General features: G+C 41.0%; 1 protein-coding gene across 2 annotated transcripts in view; it reads left to right on the forward strand.

The window, feature by feature from the left end:
- The first annotated feature begins 887 nt into the window (after positions 1-887).
- LOC105496861 (COP9 signalosome subunit 4) overlaps positions 888-24,090 on the forward strand; it is a 40,788-nt gene continuing 17,585 nt past the window's right edge. For both annotated transcript variants that reach the window (XM_011767503.2, XM_011767505.2), the window contains exons 1-6: positions 888-1,039; positions 11,896-11,975; positions 15,047-15,198; positions 15,753-15,856; positions 22,369-22,522; positions 22,695-22,845. In XM_011767503.2, coding sequence (XP_011765805.1) covers positions 966-1,039; positions 11,896-11,975; positions 15,047-15,198; positions 15,753-15,856; positions 22,369-22,522; positions 22,695-22,845 — 715 coding nt within the window. In that variant the 5' untranslated portion in view covers positions 888-965. The remainder of the gene's footprint in view (positions 1,040-11,895; positions 11,976-15,046; positions 15,199-15,752; positions 15,857-22,368; positions 22,523-22,694; positions 22,846-24,090) is intronic.

Here is a 24,090-nt window from a genome sequence, read left to right on the forward strand (position 1 = left end):
TATAAACGCAGGCGACCATATAATCTTCCATTGAAATGCAACCGTTTCTAGAATGAAAGGGGGGATGTTATTTTAATGAATTAATTAATTTATTTATTTAGAGACGGAGTCTTGCTCTATCGCCCAGGCAGGAGCGCAGTGGCGCAATCTCGGGTCACTGCAAGTTCCGCCTCCCGGGTTTTACGCCATTCTACAGGCTCAGCCTCCCGAGTAGCTGGGGCTACAGGCGTGCACCACCTACGCCCAGCTAATTTTTTTGTATTTTTAGTAGACGGGGTTTCACCGTGTTTAGCCAGGATGGTCTCGATCTCCTGACCTCGTGATCCGCCCGCCTCGGCCTCCCAAAGTGCTGGGATTACAGGCGTGAGCCACCGCGCCCGGCCGCAAGGGGGGATGTTATTAATCACTACTCCAGGACGACAGAGGGAAAATGGCTTTGTACTGGACAAACTGGAATATCTGATCAACCTTTTTAAAGTGCATGGAGTGGGAGGAGGAATGGGGACTTTTTAATTGTATTTCTAAAAAGTATCGTCTGTGGTGAATCAGAAACAAAACTCGTTCTTTACCACAGGCAGTTTAAGCGCTGCCTGAAAGACCTAAGGACGGTAAACCACAGACATGAGACATGGAACTTTGCGAAAACGCAGTCGTTTTATGTACCGGGTACTTATTGGAGTTACACTAGAGACTCACTCCTGGAGTTCATCAGCCAATCCAAAGTCCGAGCGTGAGAGCCAGAGCCTGTAGGAGAGGGCTGGGCAGGCCTCAGACCTGAGGAGTGGAGCCCCGCATCACTCAACCCTGAGGGCGGAGCTAGCCCAGGCTCCCACACCCGACGCTCTGGCCCACACAGACGCTACTCTGTAGCATCTCAGGTTCCCTCTGGCTGCACTCTGGAGGACCACACTCGTTTTCTTTTTGGCTGCCAGAGGCCCCGCATCCACCGCTGAGCTGGGAGAAAGATGGCGGCAGCCGTGCGACAGGATTTGGCCCAGCTCATGAATTCGAGCGGCTCTCATAAAGATCTGGCTGGCAAGTGAGTATTTCCCAGCAACGCGGGAGTACAGAGGTGGGGAAAGAAAGCCACAGCCTTAATCTCCTTAGGTTGGCCACGACTCTTGGGCGTGAAGCTAGGAACCGGCCTGACGACCAAGGGGGCGGGCCTGAGGTCGGCTAGGGAGGCAAATGTTGGGAGAAGCAGAGAGCTGGAGGGGACCTTGTGCAGGGGCCTTCGAGGCCATAGACTTGGGATGACTGTCAACTTGTTCAGTTATTGATAGAATCCCTCTGGTCCCTTAGGATTTTGGAAGAGCGGTCTGACAGACGACTGCTACCCTGGCCTTAGTAGCCTTCCCTGGTACCTCTTCCTATCGCTGGCCGGCCTCACACCGAATCTGGCCTCTCGTTGGACCTTCCTCCTCCTTTTTTTGATTCAGAGAAATGTATATTCTGGGGCCTTGATGGTGTGTTTTTCGGGGAGATGGCTTCTTGGGGCTGGCTGAGACTGAGGAGGTATGGCCGCTGTCATGTCGTCCAGACCACTCAGACTGTCTTCTGTGGGTCCTTGTGTTTCGGGTATTTTCTCCGCCACCAACTCTGAAGGCACATAGGCGGAATGTGCTCATATCGCGGATCAGGATGTCTAGAGTAGTGATGTTTGCAGGAATCTGAATTTTGTCGAAATTCATATAGAATGCTTAGGTTCACTCCAAGTTAAAATGTGTGACGTGCCTGTTGTGCAAGCAGTTGTTCAACAGTATTAAGCATAGGTAGGTAGACGTATATTGTTCATTTTCTCTTTGTAGATGTCACAGCACTGATCTTTTGTAATGAACTTAAAGTATGCCTCTCTAGGCCGGGTGCAGAGAGGCTGAGGTGGGAGGATCACTTGAGGCCAGGAGTTCTAGACTAGCCTGGGCAACATAGTGAGACCCCCGTCTCCATAAATAAATAAGTAAGTAAATAAAGTATGCCTCTCAAGTTGATCTTAATGTTTACATCCTGACAGCTGAAATCACTTTATGTATGTTAATGGGATACACCTGCTCTAACCTGGTCATCGAAATTCTGACTGTTTTAAGTAGGCTAGGCTGCCTTTTCTCTGGTGGTAAATGTAATCTACTTTTATCAGTGGGAAATTCAGCCGTATATTTTGGGCGTAACTACTTTGTGCTGCATGTTCCCATTTAGGAAAATGAAGATGATAATAGGACATATTCTTGTCTGAGATTATCTGAAGACAAGATGAGTATCTGTGTGCATATATACTTACCACACTTATATCACCTAGAACAGTAGCTGACATAGAAAGTGCTGCAAGATTGTTGTTACTATCACTAAGCTGTCAGTAATATATATTCACTTATTGTATGGGTTGGAAATAAATATGTCTTCATGACTTAATCCTTTTTGCTTGTAATTTTGTAGATATGGATGAAAGTAAAAGCAGCTTATATTTTTTCCCCCATGCTTCCTTTACTTTTTATTTTGTAAAAGAAAAATAAGTGCATTAGTTATCAGAAGAAATAGAGCTTTTCATGTATTTGGAGAGTTCTGAAACTTAAGTATTTACTTTTTCAGGTCTGAATTGGAGATAAACAATAGTATTTATAGGGTACTTCAGTTATCTGTTGCTTTGTAACCAAAAACTTACCAGTGTAAAACAACTGTGATTTCTCAGAATTCTATGGATTGACTGGACAGCTCTTCTGGTCTTGTCTGGGCTCACTCATGCAGATATAGTCAGCTGGCAACTCACCTGGGGCTGGACTCACATGCATATCTTGCTCTTGGCAGGATCTGTCTCTCTCTGCACATAGTCTCTCATTCATTAGTTTAGCTTGGGCTTTCTTAGGTGGCTATGAGAGGGGAAGTCACAAGACCTCTTAAGGATAGCCTAGAAAGTCTCATATCAATTCTCTAGTACTGGTAAAAGTAAATCAGAAGACCAGCCCAGATTCAAGGGGAGGGGAAATGGAGCCTACTACTGCCTCTTTAGTGGCAAAGTTACATTGCAAAGGAGCCTGGACAGAGGGAGACATGATTCATTGGAAGCCATTACTGTAGCAATCTACCACATGGTGTTGTGAAGATTAAATGAAATAATGTGCTTGATAACTGATAGCCAGTGCTGTGTTAGCCAGCAACTCCTTCAGAGCTGCTTTCTGAGAAAAGTCTTGGGCTTGCTTGCAGTTCCTATCTGAGCAAGAAAGTATCAGGATATTTATCCTTATAACAACATCAGTTCTACCAGCTACATGCTTTAAGAGAAATACCCTTGAAATATATCATTTTTTTTTAAATGTATTTTTTCTTGTATGTACTTTTAATGAAGGTTTTTGGGGATTTTTTAGGAGCTGAGAAACAAAGGATTCCATATTAAAGAATAATGGCGTACATTGTTTCTAAAACATCAATACTGTGTGTTCCCAGCAATTGGGATATCTATAACAACAGTTGCTCAATACATGTGGTTGAATTAATGAATAGCTAGAAAGGGGCAGAGCTTGTATTTGAACCCAGGTTCATCACTCTAAAAAGCTCATTTTAGGCTGGGTGCGGTGGCTCACGCATGTAATCCCAGCACTTTGGGAGGCCGAGACGGGCGGATCACGAGGTCAGGAGATCGAGACCATCCTGGCTAGCACAGTGAAACCCCGTCTCTACTAAAAAATACAAAAAAATTAGCCGGGCGAGGTGGCGCGCGCCTGTAGTCCCAGCTACTCGGGAGGCTGAGGCAGGAGAATGGCGTGAACCTGGGAGGCGGAGCTTGCAGTGAGCTGAGATCCGGCCACTGTACTCCAGCCTGGGCGACAGAGCGAGACTCCGTCTCAAAAAAAAAAAAAAAAAAAAAAAAAAAAAAGCTCATTTTAAACCTACCAGACTATGCTCGTTTCCTTGTTAAAAACTCAATTAGAAATGCTTTCCCATAACTGTGGATTAACACAGCTGTCTAAAGTTTATGTAAGAAATTAGTCAGATGAAAAGCATTTTCCTCCATTTTGTAGGCTGTTTTTGTGCATATTATGTGTTGTGTTTATTATCTCACATAAAGATTTAGAATAGGAGAGCCACAATGGAGGATAGACTATATTGAGGAGAGACCTCAAAGGCCCCTTCTAACTCAGATTCTGATTCTCTATTTGTTGTCCCAAACACAACCATTTTAGTGGTTTTCATCTCTAGAGTGAAAGTTGATAACATGTAGAGTTTACTGTGCGAAGCACAACATTACTTATATTTAAAAATCCTTAATAAGTAGGAGTAAGTGATATTATTTACATTATAGTAAGAGAAGACCAAAGTACAGAATTGAAATACCTTGCTCTGAGGTCACACAGCTAGTGGTGAAGCTAGAAGACAGTCCATGTCTGCTTGCCTACGAGCCCTTAACTCTAAACAAACACATCTACCTTTTTGGCCTTATTTTCACCAAAAAAAATTGACCACACTTCAGATAGTGATTATTTTTGCCTAGAATGCCTGCCTTCCTACTGTTATTAAATTGAAATGCTTAGATTTTAAAGATCAACCCCATCCAATTATTTCTGTCTCCTAAAAATTATATTAGCACTTACCTATTTTTTCTGTTTGTTTTGTTTTGTTTTGAGACGGAGTTTCATTCTTGTCACCTAGGCTGGAGTGCAGTGGCGTGATCTTGGCTCACTGTAACCTCTGCCTCCCGGATTCAACAATTCTCCTGCCTCAGCCTCCCAAGTAGTTGGGACTACAGGTGCACGCCACCACACTTGGCTAATTTTTTGTGTTTTTAGTGGAAACAGGGTTCACCATGTTGGCCAGGATGGTCTCAGTCTCTTGACCTTGTGATCCGCCTGCCTCGGCCTCCTAAAGTGCTGGGATTACAGGCGTGAGCCACTGCGCCCGGCCAGCACTTACCTGTTTTTAAGATTTTGTCTTTAATTTTGTTTAGCTTCATTATGATATGTCTGTGGATTTGTTTTTACTTTTCTATGTCAGTTACCCTTTGCCGTGAAATAAACCCCAAAACTTAGGGCTTAAAACAACAGTCACTTATTTAGCTCGTAATTCTGTAGGTTGGTAGTTTGGATTGGGCCCAGCTGTATGGTTCTTTTCTGCTCCACATGGTCTTGGTTCCACTGGGCTCCCATGTGGGTCTGTAGTTAGCTGCCGGCTGGGCCAGGTGGGCAACTCCACTTCTGTGGATTGGCTGGCTTGTTGGCTGGGGCAATATAGTTGACTGGGCTACATATCTCATTAGCCAGTAAGTTAGCCTGGGCCTGTTCATGTGACAGCAGCAGGATTCCAAAAGACAAACACATACAAGGCCTCTCGAGGTCTAGGCTCAGAACTAGCACTTCATTTCTACCACGTTCTATTGGTCAACTCCAGATTCAAGGGGTAGGGAAATAAAGTCTACCTTTTGATATGAAGAGCTACAAAGTTATATTGTAAAGGGACATGGGTACTGGGAGTGAAATTATTGTGGCCGTTTTTTATCCTGGTCCAGCTTCGCTGGGTTTCCTGAATCAATGGATTAAATGGTTTCATCAGTCTTGAGATGTCTTCAGTTATATCTCTTTATTTTATTTTAGAAACAGGGTTGCCCTGTCTCTGTTGCCCTGGCTTGAGTGCGGTAGAGAGATCACAGCTCACTGCAGCCTTAACATGCTTGGTGCAAGCAGTCTTCTTGCTTTAGCGTCCTGAGTAGCTGGGGCTATAGGCACATGACACCATGCCTAATTTAAAAACATGTTTTTTTTTTTTTTTTTTTTTTTTTTTGGTGGAGATGGGGTCTCCCTATGTTGCCCAGGCAGGTCTTGAACTCCTGGACTCAAGGGATTCTCCTGCCTCGGCCTACAAAAGTGTTGGGATTACAGGTGTGGGCTACTCTGCTTGGCCTGTATCTCTTTAAATGTTGCCCCTGCCCCATTCTGTTTCTCTTCTAGGCTCCAGTGAAATCCCTGTCAGGCCCACTGACTATAACCTCTAGCCATCTTACTCTGTCTTTCATTTTTTATTTTTTATTTATTTTTATTTATTTATTTTTTGAGAGAGAGTCTCACTCTGTCACCCAGGCTGGAGTGCAGTGGCGTGATCTCAGTTCACTGCAAGCTCTGCCTCCCGGGTTCATGCCATTCTCCTGCCTCAGCCTCCCAAGTAGCTGGGACTACAGGCGCCTGCCACCACGCCTGGCTAATTTTTTAATATTTTTAGTAGAGACGGGGTTTCACCGTGTTAGCCAGGATGGTCTCGATCTCCTGACCTCATGATCTGCCCGTCTTGGCCTCCCAAAGTGCTGGGATTACAGGCGTGAGCCACCACGCCCGGCCTGTCTCCTCCATTTGAATGCTTTATTCTGGATTAGTTCTTCAGACCTACCTTCTAGTTTATCACTTCTTCAACTGTGTCTAATCTGCTGTTAAGTACTCCATTGAGTTTCTAAGTTGGGTTGTATTTTTTAGTTCTATAATTTCTGGTGGTTCTTTTTTCCAGTGATACTTTTTATGACTCCTGGTCTGTTGCTGAAACTTTAAAGCTTGTCTTTATCCCCATGAACATTGTAAGCATAATTGTATCATGCTCTTTCTGGTAACTCCAGTCAGTATCTGATGTCCTTGGTTGTTGTGATTGTCTGTTGCTTTTGTTGATTCTAGAGAGAAATTTCATTACCTGAGAGTGCTAACAGTGTAGAATCAAGGCTTCACAATTTTTTTGGTTTACCTGGGTGGTCTTGGGATAGAATTTGTAACCTTACTTCCAAAGTGTGTGTCTCCTCCTTTGGCAGATTTGGGAACTTCCATTCCCATTTGTGTAGCTCAGTTAGTCTGCCAGAAATGGCAGCTTGCTTCTCAGTGCTTCCAGCAGATTTGTAGTGAGCCCACCTTCTCCGCCCTACAAGAAATGCCACTCTACCTCTCAGCCATCTTTCCACCGTCAGCAAATGCCTTTAGACAGAATATTTGTTTTATCTTATTTTCCTCATTTTCCCTTTCTTGTTAGGATTTTATGCAATTAAATTTTTTTTTTCGTTTGTTTCAGCTTTTTATGTTGGCTTTTTTTTTTTTTTTTTTTTGAGGGAGGGTTGGTGCAGTCATTTAGTTCACCATTACTGTAAGTGGAAGATCTGTTAATACCTACCTTTACTCCTTTACTATCCATTGTGATCTTAAATGATGATTGTGATACATTTTCATGCTTTATTTACCTCCAGATTCCTTTCAAGTGCTGAGAAATTAGGAATCAACATACTGAACTTTGGTTCATACACATAAAAGATGCTCAATTCACTAATGATAAATGGATATGAGAGATGTTCAATGCCATAGTAATAACACTTATTTTCCTCCATACATTTTTTTTTTTTTTTTTTTTTTGGAGACAGAATTTCGCTCTGTCGCCCAGGCTGAAGTGCAGCAGCGGGATCTCAGCTCACTGCAACCTCTGCCTCCCAGGTTCAAGCGATTCTCATGCCTCAGCCTCCCAAGTAGCTGATTACAGACACACGCCACCACACCTGGCTAATTTTTGTATTTTTAGTAGAGATGGAGTTTCACCATGTTGGCCAGGCTGGTCTCGAACTCCTGACCTCAAGTGATCTGCTGCCCACCTCAGCCTCCCAAAGTGCTGGGATTACAGGCGTGAGCCACCGCACCTGGCCATATTGTAATTTAACACTTAACGTATTAACTTTTTATTTTATTTTTTATTTTTATTTATTTTTTCTTTTTTTGAGACGGAGTCTCGCTGTGTCACCCAGGCTGGAGTGTGAGGCGCGATCTCCGCTCACTGCAAGCTCCACATCCCAGGTTCACACCATTCTCCTGCCTCAGCCTCCTGGGTAGCTGGGATTATAGGCGCCTGCCACCATGCCCAGCTAATTTTTTGTATTTTTAGTAGAGATGGGGTTTCACTGTGGTAGCCAGGATGGTCTTAATCTCCTGACCTCGTGATCCACCCGCCTCGGCCTCCCGAAGTGCTGGGATTACAGGCGTGAGCCACCGCACCCGGCCTAACTTTTTATTTTTAATCTTCCCCTTTGTCTTCTCAGCCATAAGATCTTCAAAGACTAAGGTCATTTAAAAACTTTTTAATATCGTACGCAGAATCTCATATAGCATCTTAAAATGCCTAAGGACTCAATTAGCACTTTGGGATGATTTTATATGGCAATATTAAATTTCTGTTTAAGTTCCTAGTTTAAAACAGGTTTTTTAGTCATTTTATGTTTTTATTGTGCAAAAGTAATCTCTGTTCTTAGATACTGGAATTTACATATTAGAGAAGCAAGGGAGCATGCAGCCACAGTGCTGTACCTCACTTTTTTTTTTTTTTTTTGAGATAGGGTCTTGCTTTGTCCAGGCACATGCCATCACACCTGGCTAATTTTTGTATTATTATTTTTTATTTTTTAAATTTTTGTTTTTGAGATGAGATATCAATCTGTTGCCCAGGTTGGAGTTGCAGTGGGAAGATCTCAGCTCACTGCAACCTCCACCTTCTGGGCTCAGGCGATCCTCCCACCTCAGCCTCCCAAGTAGCTGGCACCACAGGTGTGTGCCACTATGCCTTGCTAATTTTTTGTATTTTTGGTAGAGATGAGGTTTTACTATGTTGCTCAGGCTAGTCTCAAACTCCTGAGTTCAAGCCATCTGCCTGTCTTGGCCTCCCAAAGTACTGGGATTACAGGCATGAGCCACCACGCCCGGCCAATTTTTGTATTTCTTTTTCTTTTTTTTTTTTTTTGTAGAGATGGGGTTTCACCACATTGCCCAGGCTGGTCTTGAACTCCTGGACTCAAGTGATTTACCTGCCTTGGCCTCCCAAAGTACTGGGATTACTGGCATGAGCCACCACGCCCGGCCAATTTTTGTATTTTATTTTATTTTATTTTATTTTATTTTATTTTTTTTTGAGACGGAGTCTCGCTCTGTCGCCAGGGCTGGAGCGCAGTGGCCGGATCTCAGCTCACTGCAAGCTCCGCCTCCCGGGTTTACGCCATTCTCCTGCCTCAGCCTCCTGTGTAGCTGGGACTACAGGCGCCCGCCACCTCGCCCGGCTAGTTTTTTGTATTTTTTTAGTAGAGACGGGGTTTCACCGTGTTAGCCAGGATGGTCTCGATCTCCTGACCTCGTGATCCGCCCGTCTCGGCCTCCCAAAGTGCTGGGATTACAGGCTTGAGCCACCGCGCCCGGCCTGTATTTTATTTTATTTTTTTTTGTAGAGATGGGGTTTCACCACATTGCCCAGGCTGGTCTTGAACTCCTGGACTCAAGTGATTTACCTGCCTTGGCCTCCCAAAGTGCTAGGATTACAGGCATGAGCCACTGCGACTGGCCCTCAATTTATTAATCTATAAAACTGGGAATTTATGTAGGCAATTTCTAAGGCCTCTATAAGTTATATAATTTGATGAGTGTAAAACTTTGATCACTTTTTAGGTTGGTTTGTTTTCATTTTTTCTTCCTATTCCCAATACAGATTAGTTGATTGATTATGAAACTATGTGTTAAAACTTAGGTTAGGGTGGGCACAGTGGCTCAAGCCTGTAATCCTAGCACTTGGGGAGGCCGAGTTGGGAGGATTGCTTGAGTCCAGAAGTTGGAGACCAGTTTGGGCAATGTAGTGAGACCCCATCTCTACAAAAAGAAAAGAACAGTTAACCAGGAGTGGTGGCACATGCCTGTAGTCCTAGCTACTCGGGAGGCAGAGGCAGGAGGATTGTTTGAGCCCAGGAATTGGAGGTTACAGTGAGCTATGATCATGCCACTGCACTCTAGCCTGGGAGACAGAGTGAGACCCTGTCTCAAAACAAACAAACAAACAAAAAAAACCCATAACAACCACAAAACAACTTAGGTTAATTAGCAAATTTATATAAGTGAGACACTATTATCTTTGAATCTAATATTGTTAGTATAAAATAATCTGTGAGGATATAAATGTAAAAGATCTTAGCCATAACCCTTGATTTAATTAAATATGAAAAAAATAAAAGATAACAAACCATTGAATGTATGACTTATCTGAAAGCATGCCCAGAGCCATAAAGTAATTTATCTTTTAAGGACCCTCAAACTTAGCAATATTGAAAATATAATTTTTTAAAAACTTAATATTTCCTTGCTTTCTTAGAATAATTTATTTCTTCTTTTGGAATTTGCTATCTTTTCTATCAGTATATCTGCTTTCTTAAAGTCACTTTGATTCATTGTGGTTTTGAGAAATCAGGTAACCAAGGTTGTGAGAATTTTGTATGATATGAGTCAGTAATGCTGAGTGATAGCTTGAGGGTGTGCCCTACAAAATGAAAGTCATAAATCTGAATGAGTTCAGGCTCTATTTTTGTATATTTATTTCGTAACTATTCTGGATGACTTTCCGAATAATTGCAATGCTATTAGGTTTGTAAAATGTATTTACTGCTTTTAAAAAATAGTACAATTGGCTGGGTGTGGTGGCTCACGCCTGTAATCCCAGCACTGTGGGAGCCCGAGGTGGGCGGATCACCTAAGGTCAGGAGTTCGAGACCAGCCTGGCCAACATGGGGAAACCCCATGTCCACTAAAAATACAAAAATTAGCCACACGTGGTGGTGCGTACCTGTAGTCCTCGCTACTCCAGAGGCTAAGGCAGGAGAATTGCTTGAACCTGGGAGGCGGAGGTTGCAGTGAGCCTAGATCGTGCCACTGCACTCCAGCCTGGGTGACAGAGCAAGATTCCATCTCAAAAAAAAAAAAAAGATTAAGACAAAAGAGATAAAGAATAGTATAGGCCAGGCACGGTGGCTCACGCGTGTAATCCCAGCACTTTGGGAGGCCGAGGTGGGCGGATCATGAGGTCAGGAGTTCAAGACCAGCCTGACCAACATGGTGAAGCCGTGTTTTTACTAAAATTACAAAAATTAGTTGGCTGGGCGTGGTGGCACGCGCCTGTAATCCCAGCTACTCAGGAGGCTGAGGCAGGAGAATCGCTTGAACCTGGGAGGTGGAGGTTGCAGTGAGCCAAGATTGTGCCACTGCACTTCATCCTGGGTGACAGAACGAGACTCCGTCTTCAAAAACAACAGCAACGAAACAACAAAAGAATAGTATAACATTCATATACTAACCCCTCATTAAGAAATAAAACATTACTAATACTGTTGAATATTTGAGTGCTTATGATATGCCAGGAATTGTTTGAGATAATTGTCTACATAGCAGAGAACAAAACACAAAAAGTCCTGTCCTCGTGGAGCTTGTGTGGTCACAGATATTAGGTAGAATAGTTATTAGATCTGAATGCAAATAAAGAATAAATAGGTCCTGTCTGACAGCGTAAATGGTATTCTATCAGTGCATTTGACTTGGTGAAGTTTATTTTGTACAGACTAAGACATTCAGTCTCTAATGTTTGGTTTCATTGCCTGGTCAACATTATCCTATTGTTGGTGAGCTTACATACATTAGGTCTGTAAGAGGAAAAGATTCCGCGTCACCTCAAATAATGTTTGTGTGTGTCTGTGTATTACACAGTTGGAGGAAATATAGCTTATCTTTTAAGGCATTTGAAAAGAAATTGACTTTGTAGTTTAAATTCAAAAATAAAACCTTCAAGAAAAAGTGACACCTTAGATTCTGTAACAGAATTATAGGTTCACTCTTTCTTGTGATGAACTTGAAAACTTAAAAAATTCTGGTATACTATACTGAAAACTAGATGAAGTGGCACCTTATATAATTACAGATTTAATATTTCTTGTGATAGACTAGAAACTTTTTAAAAAAAAATCTGTGATATACTATAAAGAAAACCACAAACTATAGTACTATGAAAGAAACCAGGGTAAGTAGAAATGAATAAATACACATCAAAGTTTGCATTAAAAAATATGTACCCTCAGAACATTATATTCATTTGGTATTGTTGTAGGTATCGTCAGATCCTGGAAAAAGCCATTCAATTATCTGGAGCAGAACAACTAGAAGCTTTGAAAGCTTTTGTGGAAGCAAGTAAGTGAAATGGAAATTTCATGCTTGCCTTGTGTTACTGAGCTAGGACTTTAAAGTTTTCTCAAGCCTTGTTTTATATCAAATTATCAATATTAAATATGCATTGAGATTGATTTTAGAACTTAAACTGTTTACAACTTGATTAATTTTCAGTGAATTTTCTTCAAAATTACAATCCCAATTAAAGTTTTTTATGGTTATTGTTGTTATAATAGCTGATGAGGGACAATACAGCATAATAGTGAAGAGAATAGTTTGGGTTCAAATTCTGGTACGCTATTTTATAAGCTGTGTAATCTTGGGTCAATTATTTAACCTCTCTATGCCTCCTTTTCCTCTTTAAAATGTACTCTGTGGTACATTACTGTAGTACAGTAAAATTCTACTCTGTAGAATTATTGGGACATTAAATGACTTAATATACTTAGTAAAGTGCTTAGAATAGGACCTGGCATATAATAAATGCTATGTAAGAATTAGCTGTTATTAATGTTTATGTTTGTTGAATTGAGAACTAGAAATTTTCATTCTTCCAGAAACTTTTCCACATTACCTGACTTCAAACATATCCAGTGATCTTGAAAATTACTCAAAATTCAGGCTGGAATTTTATAGTGAGTTCACGTCATTAATGATATCTCATAGTGCTTTACAGTGTGTTTTCACACTCATTACCTGTCACATAGGCTCCTTTTAATAACTCTTTGACTAGACCATATAGGTACAGGTATCCCTGTATAATATATTGTAAGACAAGTCTCAGGATTAAGTAACTTTTTTCAAGGAAATTTAGCTGGCAGAGCCCAGATCAGAAACGAGGTTTTCTGATACACTACTCTTACTTGCTTATATTTCCCTGAGTAATACCAGCTTGTATGGTAACTTAAATGCCTAATGACACTTGTGATGAAACTGTTTTCTCAGTCACATCCAGTATTACCCAATAATGAATTCCAATTAATATGTGATAAGCTAATTAATTACAACTGCCTTAAAAAGTTACTGCCTTAAAACTTAAAAGGTTACAGACTTAAAAAATCATGGCCTCCAGTGTGAGATAAACCAGCAATGGTTTTGAAAAAATTGTTAGGAGTGGTTTATTGAGAACATTGCACTATAGTAGCAGAAGAATAGTGCTTTTTATAAACTTCGATCTTGGCTGGGCACTGTGGCTCATGCCTGTAATCCCAGCACTTTTTTTTGAGATTACAGGTATGAGTCATGGCACCCAGCCAAGAGATCACTTGAGCTCAGGAGTTCAAAACCAGCCTGGACAATGTGGAGAAATCTCGTCTCTACAAAAAAGTGCAAAAGTTAGCCTGGCATGGTGGTACATGCCTGTAGTCCCAGCTACTTGGAAGGCTGAGGTGGGAAGACTGCCTGAGCCCCAGTGGTCGAGACTGAAGTGAGCTGAGGTTGCATCACTGTACTCCAGCCTGGGCAGCAGTAAGACGGTCTCAAAAAAACAATGAAAAAACATATACATACATACATACATACATACTTTGATCTTTGTATAAGCTTTCAATCCAGTAAACCACCAAGAAAAGCAGTCTACTGTTAAAATCATTTACATCAATTGAACAGTTTTTGAATCACTTATTTTCCTAGTAACTGCTGCTTTAAGACTTGAATGAGCAATGGTTCAGAAGGATGATGCATTTAAAATGATAGTAATAGTTACAATAGTAACATTTATTCAGTGCTATCTACCAGGTATTGTTTTTTTTTTTTTTTTTTTTTTTTTTTTTTTTTGAGACGGAGTCTCGCTCTGTCGCCCAGGCTGGAGTGCAGTGGCCGGATCTCAGCTCACTGCAAGCTCCGCCTCCCGGGTTCGGGCCATTCTCCTGTCTCAGCCTCCTGAGTAGCTGGGACTACAGGCGCCCGCCACCTCGCCCGGCTAGTTTTTTGTATTTTTTAGTAGAGACGGGGTTTCACCGTGTTAGCCAGGATGGTCTCGATCTCCTGACCTCGTGATCCGCCCGTCTTGGCCTCCCAAAGTGCTGGGATTACAGGCTTGAGCCACCGCGACCGGCCCCAGGTATTGTTTAAAGTACTTTGTGTATATTATTGCATTTAAGCTTCATAATAACCTTATGAAATAGGTGTTACAGATAAGGAAACAGAAGCACAGACAAGTTAAGTTTCTTGTCTGAAGCCGTATAATCAGTAGTGGTAGAAGCAGTGTGGCTCCAGAGCTTAATCACATAAAATAATACCTCGTAAATGTTTATAAATAATGTCAGTACCTCTAGTGCTCACTGAAGTTCTTATTTATTGTTTTTATTGGGAAAGTATAAGTGGCAATAACTGTACCGGCAGCACTTGCCTTATTTAAATTTCATGAAAATTATTTTACTGTTTTTTTTTTTAACTCCTTTTTGGAACAAGGTGTGATATAAGCACATAAATAAAAATATAGGTGTTTTTGTGCCTTCACTTTGTAGAAAAATAAGATAAAATTATCAGCTTTTAAAAATTTTTTTCAATTATTTATGTTTCTTAGAAAAGTTATGTTATTTTTGCTGGTTTTTAAAATTTTTTAATTAATTAAATAATTTATTTATTTTGAGACAGAGTCTAGCTCTGTCGTCCAGGCTGGACTATGGTGCCGCGATCTCGGCTCACTGCAACCGCTGCCTCCCAGGTTCAAGCGATTGTCCTGCTTTAACCTCCTGAGTAGCTGGGACTACAGGCGCCGGCCACCACACCTAATTTTTTTTTTTGTATCTTTAGTAGAGACAGGGTTTCACCATGGTGGTTGGGCTGGTCTCAGACTCCTGACGTCATGATCCTCCCGCCTCGGCCTCCCAAAGTGCTGGGATTATAGGCGTGAGCCACTGCACCCGGCCTATTTTTACTGTTTTTGTGTAGTCATTGTGTAATCAAGTAATTCAGCATAAGGAAAACTCATGATGTAATATAAAATGATAGGGGTATGGAAATCCTTGAATAATGCATTGAAGGCTGCACTAATATAGATTGTTGTTAGTATTAATTTTAAGTAAAGGTTGATTGTTTAAGGACACTTTATCAGTATCTCATGTTTTCTTATCTTTTTTTTTAACAAGTGGTAAATGAGAATGTCAGTCTTGTGATCTCGCGGCAGTTGCTGACTGATTTTTGCACACATCTCCCTAACTTGCCTGATAGCACAGCCAAAGAAATCTATCACTTCACCTTGGAAAAGATCCAGCCTAGAGTCATTTCATTTGAGGAGCAGGTAAAAATCTAGAGCAGTGGTTTTTAAACTTGAGCAGTTATTCTGAGAATCTGATATTATTAAATCCTTAAAGGAGATAATCATCCAGTTTCATTTTTGACAAAACTTTGTGCCAAACAGCATTTTTTGATGCAAAATCAAGTAAATATTAGGATGTTACAACTCTAACTGACATTTGCTTATAAAGTAAAACTTGATTTTCTGAACCAAATATTGCTCTCTGGACAATTTTTTAAAATCAGTAAAAGTGGTATTTCAGCTGAAAACAGGAAAACTCCAGCATCGTGTATGCAGGAGCATACAAGCTAAATTTAACATTTAAACTACAGTATTTTGCCATAATCCACATTGCAGAAATGTGTTGCTTCAGTTCACTACTTTGATATTCTGTAAATGCAAAATTCATAGGAAAACTTGGGTGGTCTCGATAAACTTTTACTATTTATTTGGCAGCTTAGTATGTTGAGTTGCCACTTTAGAATAATTTTCCTACTTATTTTAATTAGTTACTAATGTCAGTTGAAATGATTTGACATGTATACTTGTTATTCCAGGTTGCTTCCATAAGACAGCATCTTGCATCTATATATGAGAAAGAAGAAGATTGGAGAAATGCAGCCCAAGTGTTGGTGGGAATTCCTTTGGAAACAGGACAAAAGTATAGTAAATAGTGGATATTGGATGACTATATATAGGATGTATATAATCGCTCACTTATATTTTTTCTTACATTCTAGTACAGGAAACAAATACAAAAATTTGTAGTGTGTTAGAAGGTGATAAGTGCTGTGAAGAAAAGTAAGGGGGCAAAGCAGGGACAGGTTGTATGTATATTTAAATAGGGTGATTGGGGTAGTAGGGTGGCCCTGATGTCACTTTATCAAAGACTTGAAGGAGGTAAGGGAGTAGCTATGAGTGATCTGAGGAAAGAATATTGCCAGATACTTTTTTTTTTTTTTTGAGACGGAGTCTTGCTATGTTGCCCAGGCTGGAGTGCAATGGCATGATCTTGGCTCACCGCAACCTCTGCCTCCTTGGTGCAAGCGATTCTCCTGCCTCAGCCTTCCAAGTAGCTGGGATTACAGGCACGCACCACCACATGTGGCTAATTTTTGTATTTTTACTAGAGATGGGGTTTCACCACATTAACCAGGCTCGTCTCAAACTCCTGACCTCAAGTGATCCGCCTACCTCAGCCTCTTTAAGTGCTGGGATTACAGGTGTTTGAGCCACTGCACCTGGCCGAATATCATCACTAGATACTCTTAGAGGGGAGGGCTAGTGCAAAGGCCCTAAGATGGGAGCAAGCTTGAAGTGTTTTCTTAATAAGAGCAAGGAGGCCAGTGTGGATAGAGTAGAGTGAGCAAAGGGGCAAGAGATGAGGGATGAGAGCAGAGAGTACTGGGGACCAGGTTATGTGGAGTTTTATAAGCCATTATAAGGAATTTGACTTTTCACTAAGTGAAATGAGGGGGAACCATTGGAGAATTGTCAACAGAACAGTGAAATGATCTGACTTCTGTTTTAAATAGTTAGTCTCACTACTGGGTTGAGAATAAACTGTAGGCAAGCAGTGATAGAAGTAGGGATATTAGTTAAAAGGCTTATGAGACCAGGTACAGTGGCTCATGCCTATAGTCCAAGCACTTTGGGGGGCTGAGGTGGGAGAAGATTGCTTGAGCCCAGGAGTTCAAGACCGGCTTGGGCAGCATAGCTAGACCCTATCTCCACCAAAAAAAGAAAAAAAAAAAGAAAAAGCTGGGCATGGTGGCACATGCCTATAGTCCTAGCTACTTGGGAGGCTGAGGCGGGAGGATTGCTTGAGCCCAGGAGTTTGAGACCAACTTGGGCAACATAGTGAGACTGCCCCCCATCCCTACAAAAAAAATTTTTTTTTTTTTTAAATTAGCTGGGCCTGGTGATATGCATCTATACTCCCAGGTACTTGGGAAGCTGAGGCGAGAGGATTGTGTGAACCCAGTTATTTGAGGCTGCAGTGGGCCATGATCGCACCGCTGTACTCCCACCTGGGGCACAAAGCAAGACCCTGTCTTTTTTAAAAAAGGCTTATACAGTACCACAGATAAGATGGATGTGAGAAGTATTCTAGATATGTTTTTTAAGGTAGAGTAAGGATTTCCTAATGGCTTGTATGTAGAGTGTGCAAAAAGTCAAGATAAGTCCTGATTTTTGGCCTGAGCAATTGGAAAGTTGGAGTAGGGAAGAATAGTCTTGTAGGGAATATTGAGATTTTCATTTTGGGCATATAATATCCAAGTAGAAATATGTAGTAAGGAGTTGAATATATTAGTCTGGAGATTAGAAGAGATATCTGGGCTAGATATACATATTTGGGAGTCATTGACATATAGATGGAATTTAAAGCCATTAGATTGGATGAGATGGCCAAAGGAGGGAATGTAGATAGACCAAAGGACTGAGTATACTGAGGCCTGGAGCACTTCTACGTTAAGAGGTCAGGGCCTGGGGGAAGATGTAGCAAATGAGAAGGATTATCCATTGAGGTAAGTAGGAAATCAGAATACTGTGGAGGGTGGTGTCCTAGAAGCCAAATGAGGAAAATGTGTCAAGGGGCAGGTGATGAGCTATGGCATTGATAGGTCAAGTAAGATAAGGAGTACAGGTTAATTGTTGGCATTAATAGTGTAGAAACCACTGAACCTTAATGAGCTGATTTTTGTGAAATGATAGCGAGAGCCTGACTGCATGGTTTAAGAGAGAATGGGAAGAGAATATTTAGAGATAGTGAGTATGGGCCACCCTGTGGGGGAGTTTTCAAAAAACGTAGCAAAAAAACAGGGTAGAAGATGACAGCAATTGTTAGGCTAAGGGATTACTTTTTCTTTTATGATCCAGTAGAAAGCAAAAATTTGATATAGGGGAATTGGGGAGAGGATTCTTGCAGGAGTAGACGAGAGGAAGGAATCTAGCAGAGAGATAGGCTTTAGATAGGAATATGGGTAGTTCATCTGTGGCAGAGTTTCTCAGCCTCAGCACTACTGGCATTTTCGGCTAGATACTTTGTTGTGGGGGCTGTCCTGTGTATTGCAGGATGTTTTAGCAGCACCAGTCCTCTGCTTGCTGGATGCCAATAGTACTGCTGTTCCTAGTTGTGACAATAAAAATGTCTGTAGACATATTAGTGATATTGTCATGGAATTTCTGCAAGTACTCTTTCATTGCATTGCTTCAGTATTCTTTTCTTGTTGGCTTTTGGTTTCGAGAGAGGTTCTGGCTCTGTCAACCAAGCTGTAGTGCAGTGGCGTGATCTCAGCTCACTGCAACGTCCATCTCCTAACCTCCCAAGTAGTTGGGACTACAGGTGCACGCCACTACGCCTGGCTAATTTTTGTATTTTTAGTAGAGACGGAGTTTCACCGTGTTGCCCAGGCTGGTCTCAAACTCTGGGGCTCAAGCAATCCACCTGCCTTGGCCTCCCAAAGTGCTGGGATTACAGGTGTGAGCCACCATGCCCAGCCTTGCTTCAATATTCTTAAGGAAGTTGAAATCAGAGACATCAGCTGGAATGGTGGATGGGGGTGGAGTGTGAGGTTGAAGAGAGACAATAGTGTGAGAAGTAATCCCCTTAGGAGAGTGGGACAATGAATGGACTCAGCATGTAAACTTGGCAACATTAAGGACTTGTTAAAGGTCATAATGATTAAAATTAGATCAGTCATGCTGGGCACAGTGGCTTCGTGCTTATAGTCCCAGTTACAAGCCTCAGTCTCGGCAGAGGTGGGAGGATCCCTTGAGCCCCGAAATTTGAGCCCAGACTGGGCAACACACTGAGACCCCATCTCAAAAAAAAATTTGATTTGCTGCTTTTTCCCATCACATTTCAGCTATATGAGTGCAGGAAGGGAGTGAGCAAACAATTAGGTTTAACCACAGTTACGATTTTTGCCCAACAAGTATGACAGCAAGAGAGGGACAAGGGAGATGAGTGCCTATGCAATTCAATGATTACAAGTGATTACAATGAGTGAGTGACCATAGGAGTTAGGCTAGGTAAAGAGGAAAGTGAGGCCTTTATGGGGAAAGGCAGTGACATGTAAGGGATAAGTGGTTTGGAGGGCACAGTGGGTTCAAGGATTGTTGGGTTTGAGATACTAGAGAAAATGAGGTAGAAAAACAGTTTTAAAAAATTAAGATGGCAGGGCGTGGTAGCTCATGCCTGTAATCCCAGCACTTTGGGAAGCCAAGGTGGGCAGATCACCTGAGGTCAGGAGCTTGAGACGAGCCTGGCCAACATGATGAAACCTTGTTTCTTCTAAAATACAAAAATTAGCTAAGTGTGGTGGTGTGTGCCTGTAATCCCAGCTACTAGGGAGGCTGAAGCACAAGAATCGCTTGAACCCAGGAGGCGGAGGTTGCAGTGAGCCGACATCTCGTCACTGCACTCCAGCCTGGGTGACAAGAGTGAGACTCTGTCTCAAAAAAAAAAAAAAAAAAAGATGGTTTATAACTTATTCAACCAGTCTTACCTCTTGATGTATATATTTTTTAAAATTTATACTTCTGTATGAAACATTTCTCCTAAGTATATTGTATGAGGATGAAAGATGTGAGACTATTGGTTATTGTATTGAAAACACTTCCTCTTCAAGTTGGCAAGTATAAAACGGTACCAACTGTGAAGGACTTAAAAATATCTTCATCTGCCTTTCTACTCCTTTACCAGGTGAAGGAGGAATTCTTTTTTTGTTCTTCATTAATATTTGCGATAGTGAGGCAGACACTGCTTCAGACATCTTGCCTTTTGTGCATTATTTATGAAGTTACTAGGCAATGATGCTCCTTGAAAAAGCAGCCAGTTTGTAAAAAAACCTTCATATGTAGATGCTGAATTTTGCATTTCAAGGTCCCTTGATAATTTGGTAGTTTGAAAAAGCTGGGCTTTCTTGATTGCTTTCGTCTTATTCTTTACCTTGTATTTTCTCCCTAGCACAGGGCAATTGATTTCTTTTCAGTGGTAGCTGAAATAAATATAAAATTAGATATTGTTTTTTACAGTGGTCATAATTGTCATTTTAGTAGTACTGTAGTATTATCCTTATCTGTGAGTAAACCAAAGAGATAAAAATGTCATTGGTTTTCTAAACAAGTTAAAGTAACTAAATGTAGACTTTGGATAAATGGGAACTTTTTCTTTCAAAAAATGATTCATTCTGATTATTAAAGTAATTGATGGCCGGGCGTGGTGGCTCACGCCTGTAATCCCAGCACTTTGGGAGGCCGAGGCAGGCGGATCACAAGGTCAGGAGATCGAGACCACAGTGAAACCTCGTCTCTACTAAAAATACAAAAAAAATTAGCCGGGCGCGGTGTCGGGCGCCTGTAGTCCCAGCTACTTAGGAGGCTGAGGCAGGAGAATGGCATGATCCCGGGAGGCAGAGCTTGCAGTGAGCCGAGATGGCGCCACTGCACTCCAGCCTGGGGAACAGAGCGAGACTCCATCTCAAAAAAAAAAAAAAAAAGTAATTGATATAATAGTTACACTTGGCAAAAAATTGGAAAATTCAAGAATATAGTGCTGTACGTGGCAAGCAATGTATATTTGAATTATGAATGGAAAAAAGTACAGAATATTAATATATGCAAAAATTAAATTTGCATAAATCTCTCCTCCCATTCTCCATCCCACCCAAATCAATAAAGTATAGAATTATTTTCAAATCTGGGGCCAAGTGAATTATAAACTCTGTGTTCTTGCCATATGGTGGCACCACTCTTGCAGGTAAATAGGATTAATTTTTGTTAGGATTAATCTTGTTTCATGTGAGTTTTGAATTATGTGAGGTCTTTAGTTATACATTCCTGGCATAAAATGTGACCACTGAGATGAAGAAGAAAATGAAAACCACCTATAATCTTACTACCCACAGATAATTGCTATTACTATTTTGATATATGTGTATCGAAATACATTTTAATAGTGTTTTACATACTGTTTTATCCAGTTTTTTCACTTAGGAAAAATACATAGTGACTAGATTATAATTATACAGTATTCTACCTTTCTTTTTTTTGAGATGGAGTCTCGCTCTGTTGCCCAGGCTGGAGTGCAATGGCATGATCTTGGCTCACTGCAACCTCCGCCTCCCGGGTTCAAGCTATTCTCCTGCCTCAGCCTCCCGAGTAGCTGGGACTGCAGATGTGTGCCACCATGCCCAGCTAATTTTTGTGTTTTAGTAGAGATGGGGTTTCACCATGTTGGTCAGGCTTGTCTTGAACTCCTGACCTCGTGATCTGCCTGCCTCGGGCTCCCAAAGTGCTGGGATTATAGGTGGGCCACCATGCCCAGCCTTGTATTCTACCATTTTTATGCACCACAACTTGATCACCAATAATATCATAATGGGTGATTTCCATTTTTTTTCCTAGCATAGATATTTATAAATAATTTTACAAATTAATATCCTTTTATATGCATATGTATGCACATCCCTGGCTATCTGGCTATCTTTTTAGGATTTCTTTTTTTTTTTTTTTTTGGGACTAAGTCTCACTCTGTCACCCAGGCCGGAGTGCAATGTCACGATCTTGGCTCACTGCAGCCTCTGCCTCCTGAGTTCAAGCAATTCCCCTGTCTCAGCCTCCCGAGTAGCTGGGATTACAAGTGTGTGCCAACCATGCCCGGCTAATATTTTGTGTTTTTACCATGTTGGTCAGGGTGGTCTCGAACTCCTGACGTCAGGTGATCCCCCCACCTAGGCCTCCCAATGTGTTGGAAATACAGGCATGAACCGCCACACCTGGCCTTAGGATTTATTTTCTAAAGGTAAATGTATGGTGGGTTAAGGGTATATGCATTTTAAAGGATTCAAAGGATGGTTGGAGAGCATATTTCCCAATTATTTTCTAGGAAGGTTGTCCCACTAGTCATATATGATATACCCCTAAACTGAGCAGTTGTTCTTTAGCTTTTAGCTTGTGAGATTGAGGATTAAAAGCAGCTAAGATATAATGTGATTAATGATAATAAAAATTCAATAAAACTTTTTAGTTTTTGTGTAATGCAGTAAAAAGTTTGATTCCCTTACGGTACTAGAATATATATGAGGAAAAAACAACATATCTTCTATTATTCCTAAAATTTTCTTGACAAAATATTGAGTCATTATGTGTTTTTCTGTTACATCCTAGACAGTACAATGTAGATTATAAACTGGAGACTTACTTGAAGATTGCTAGGCTATATCTGGAGGATGATGATCCAGTCCAGGCGGAGGCTTACATAAATAGAGCATCGTTGCTTCAGAATGAATCAACCAATGAACAATTACAGATACATTATAAGGTAACAGATAAGTTGATTTGGAATTAATTTTGTATTGGAGAATTGTGACATACTAAGATATTCCAGAACATCTGATAGATGCTCTGAAATATTAGAAATTGTTTCTTTGTTTTTTTTTTTTCAACTCTCGCTTTTTAATTTGTCGCCTAATTGAAACATTTTCCTTCTGTAGGTATGCTATGCACGTGTTCTTGATTATAGAAGAAAATTCATTGAAGCTGCACAAAGGTACAATGAACTCTCTTACAAGACAATAGTCCACGAAAGTGAAAGACTAGAGGCCTTAAAACATGCTTTGCACTGTACGATCTTAGCATCAGCAGGTAAACATGTAATAATTTATACTTAAATGAACAGTTATCTTTGCTTAATAACTTTAGGTTGGTTACTGTTGGAAAATTTAGCAAGGAACTATTCTTCAAAGGGATGTCTTTGTAATACAATTATGGTAAATGTAGTTTAAGTGTTTAAACAAAAACAGAAATAAAATGATTTGTTAAAATAATTTAATATGCTCATATCAGTCTATTATGCATATGTGTTAAGAATAGTTAAAAGAGGGCTGGGTGCGGTGGCTCACACCTGTAACGGATCACGAGGTCAGGAGATTGAGACCAGCCTGGCTAACACAGTGAAACCCCGTCTCTACTAAAAATACAAAAAATTAGCCAGGCATGGTGGCGGGCGCCTGTAGTCCCAGCTACTCAGGAGACTGAGGCAGGAGAATGGTGTGAATCCAGGAGGTGGAGCTTGCAGTGAGCTGAGATTGCGCCCCTGCACTTCACCTTGGGTGACAGAGCAAGACTCCGTCTCAAAAAAAAAAAAAAAAAAGAATAGTTAAAAGAGATAATGTAAAGTTCTAAAATTTCACTAAAGAAGTGGATATCAACTTAAGTGAGAATTGTGCAGAGTGAAACAAAAATTAAAATCTGTAGATTGATGAAATGATAATACACTGCTTTTGATTTTTTTTTTAACCTTCAAGTCTCAGTTTTAGACCTGACATTTATCCTTTTCTTCAATACATGTAACAAATATTGTTTGTTCTTTTTACTGAATTATAGCATGTAAATCACTTATGAAGTAGAATGAGTGTTAAGAGGAAATGCTAATTCTAAACCATAGCTTTTCTTAAATCACTCTATCACCCAGGCTGGAGTGCAGTGGCGCAATCACTACTCACTGCAGCCTCAACCTCCTGGGCTCAAGTGATCCTCCCACCTCAGCCTCCCAAGTAGCTGGGACTACAGGTGCACACCACCATGCCTGGCTAAATTTTTTGTATTTTTCTAGAGGTGGGGTTTCTCCATGTTGCCCAGTCTGGTCTTGAGCTCCTGGGCTCATGTGATCCACCTGCCTTGGCTTCCCAAAGTGCTGAGATTACAGGTGTGAGCCACCACACCCATCCCATTTTATTCTTTATAGACTAGTAATCTTATTTATTTTATTTTTTGTTACTGAAAAGGCAGTACATGAACATGGTACTACTTCTTTTTCTAAAGAACTTTTACTGGTTTCTTACATTTCTTTCAATACAAATGGTAGCATATACACACTTTTGCAACTTG

The sequence above is a fragment of the Macaca nemestrina genome, chromosome 3 (assembly GCF_043159975.1).
Source record: "Macaca nemestrina isolate mMacNem1 chromosome 3, mMacNem.hap1, whole genome shotgun sequence".
In the NCBI taxonomy this organism is placed as follows: domain Eukaryota; kingdom Metazoa; phylum Chordata; class Mammalia; order Primates; family Cercopithecidae; genus Macaca; species Macaca nemestrina.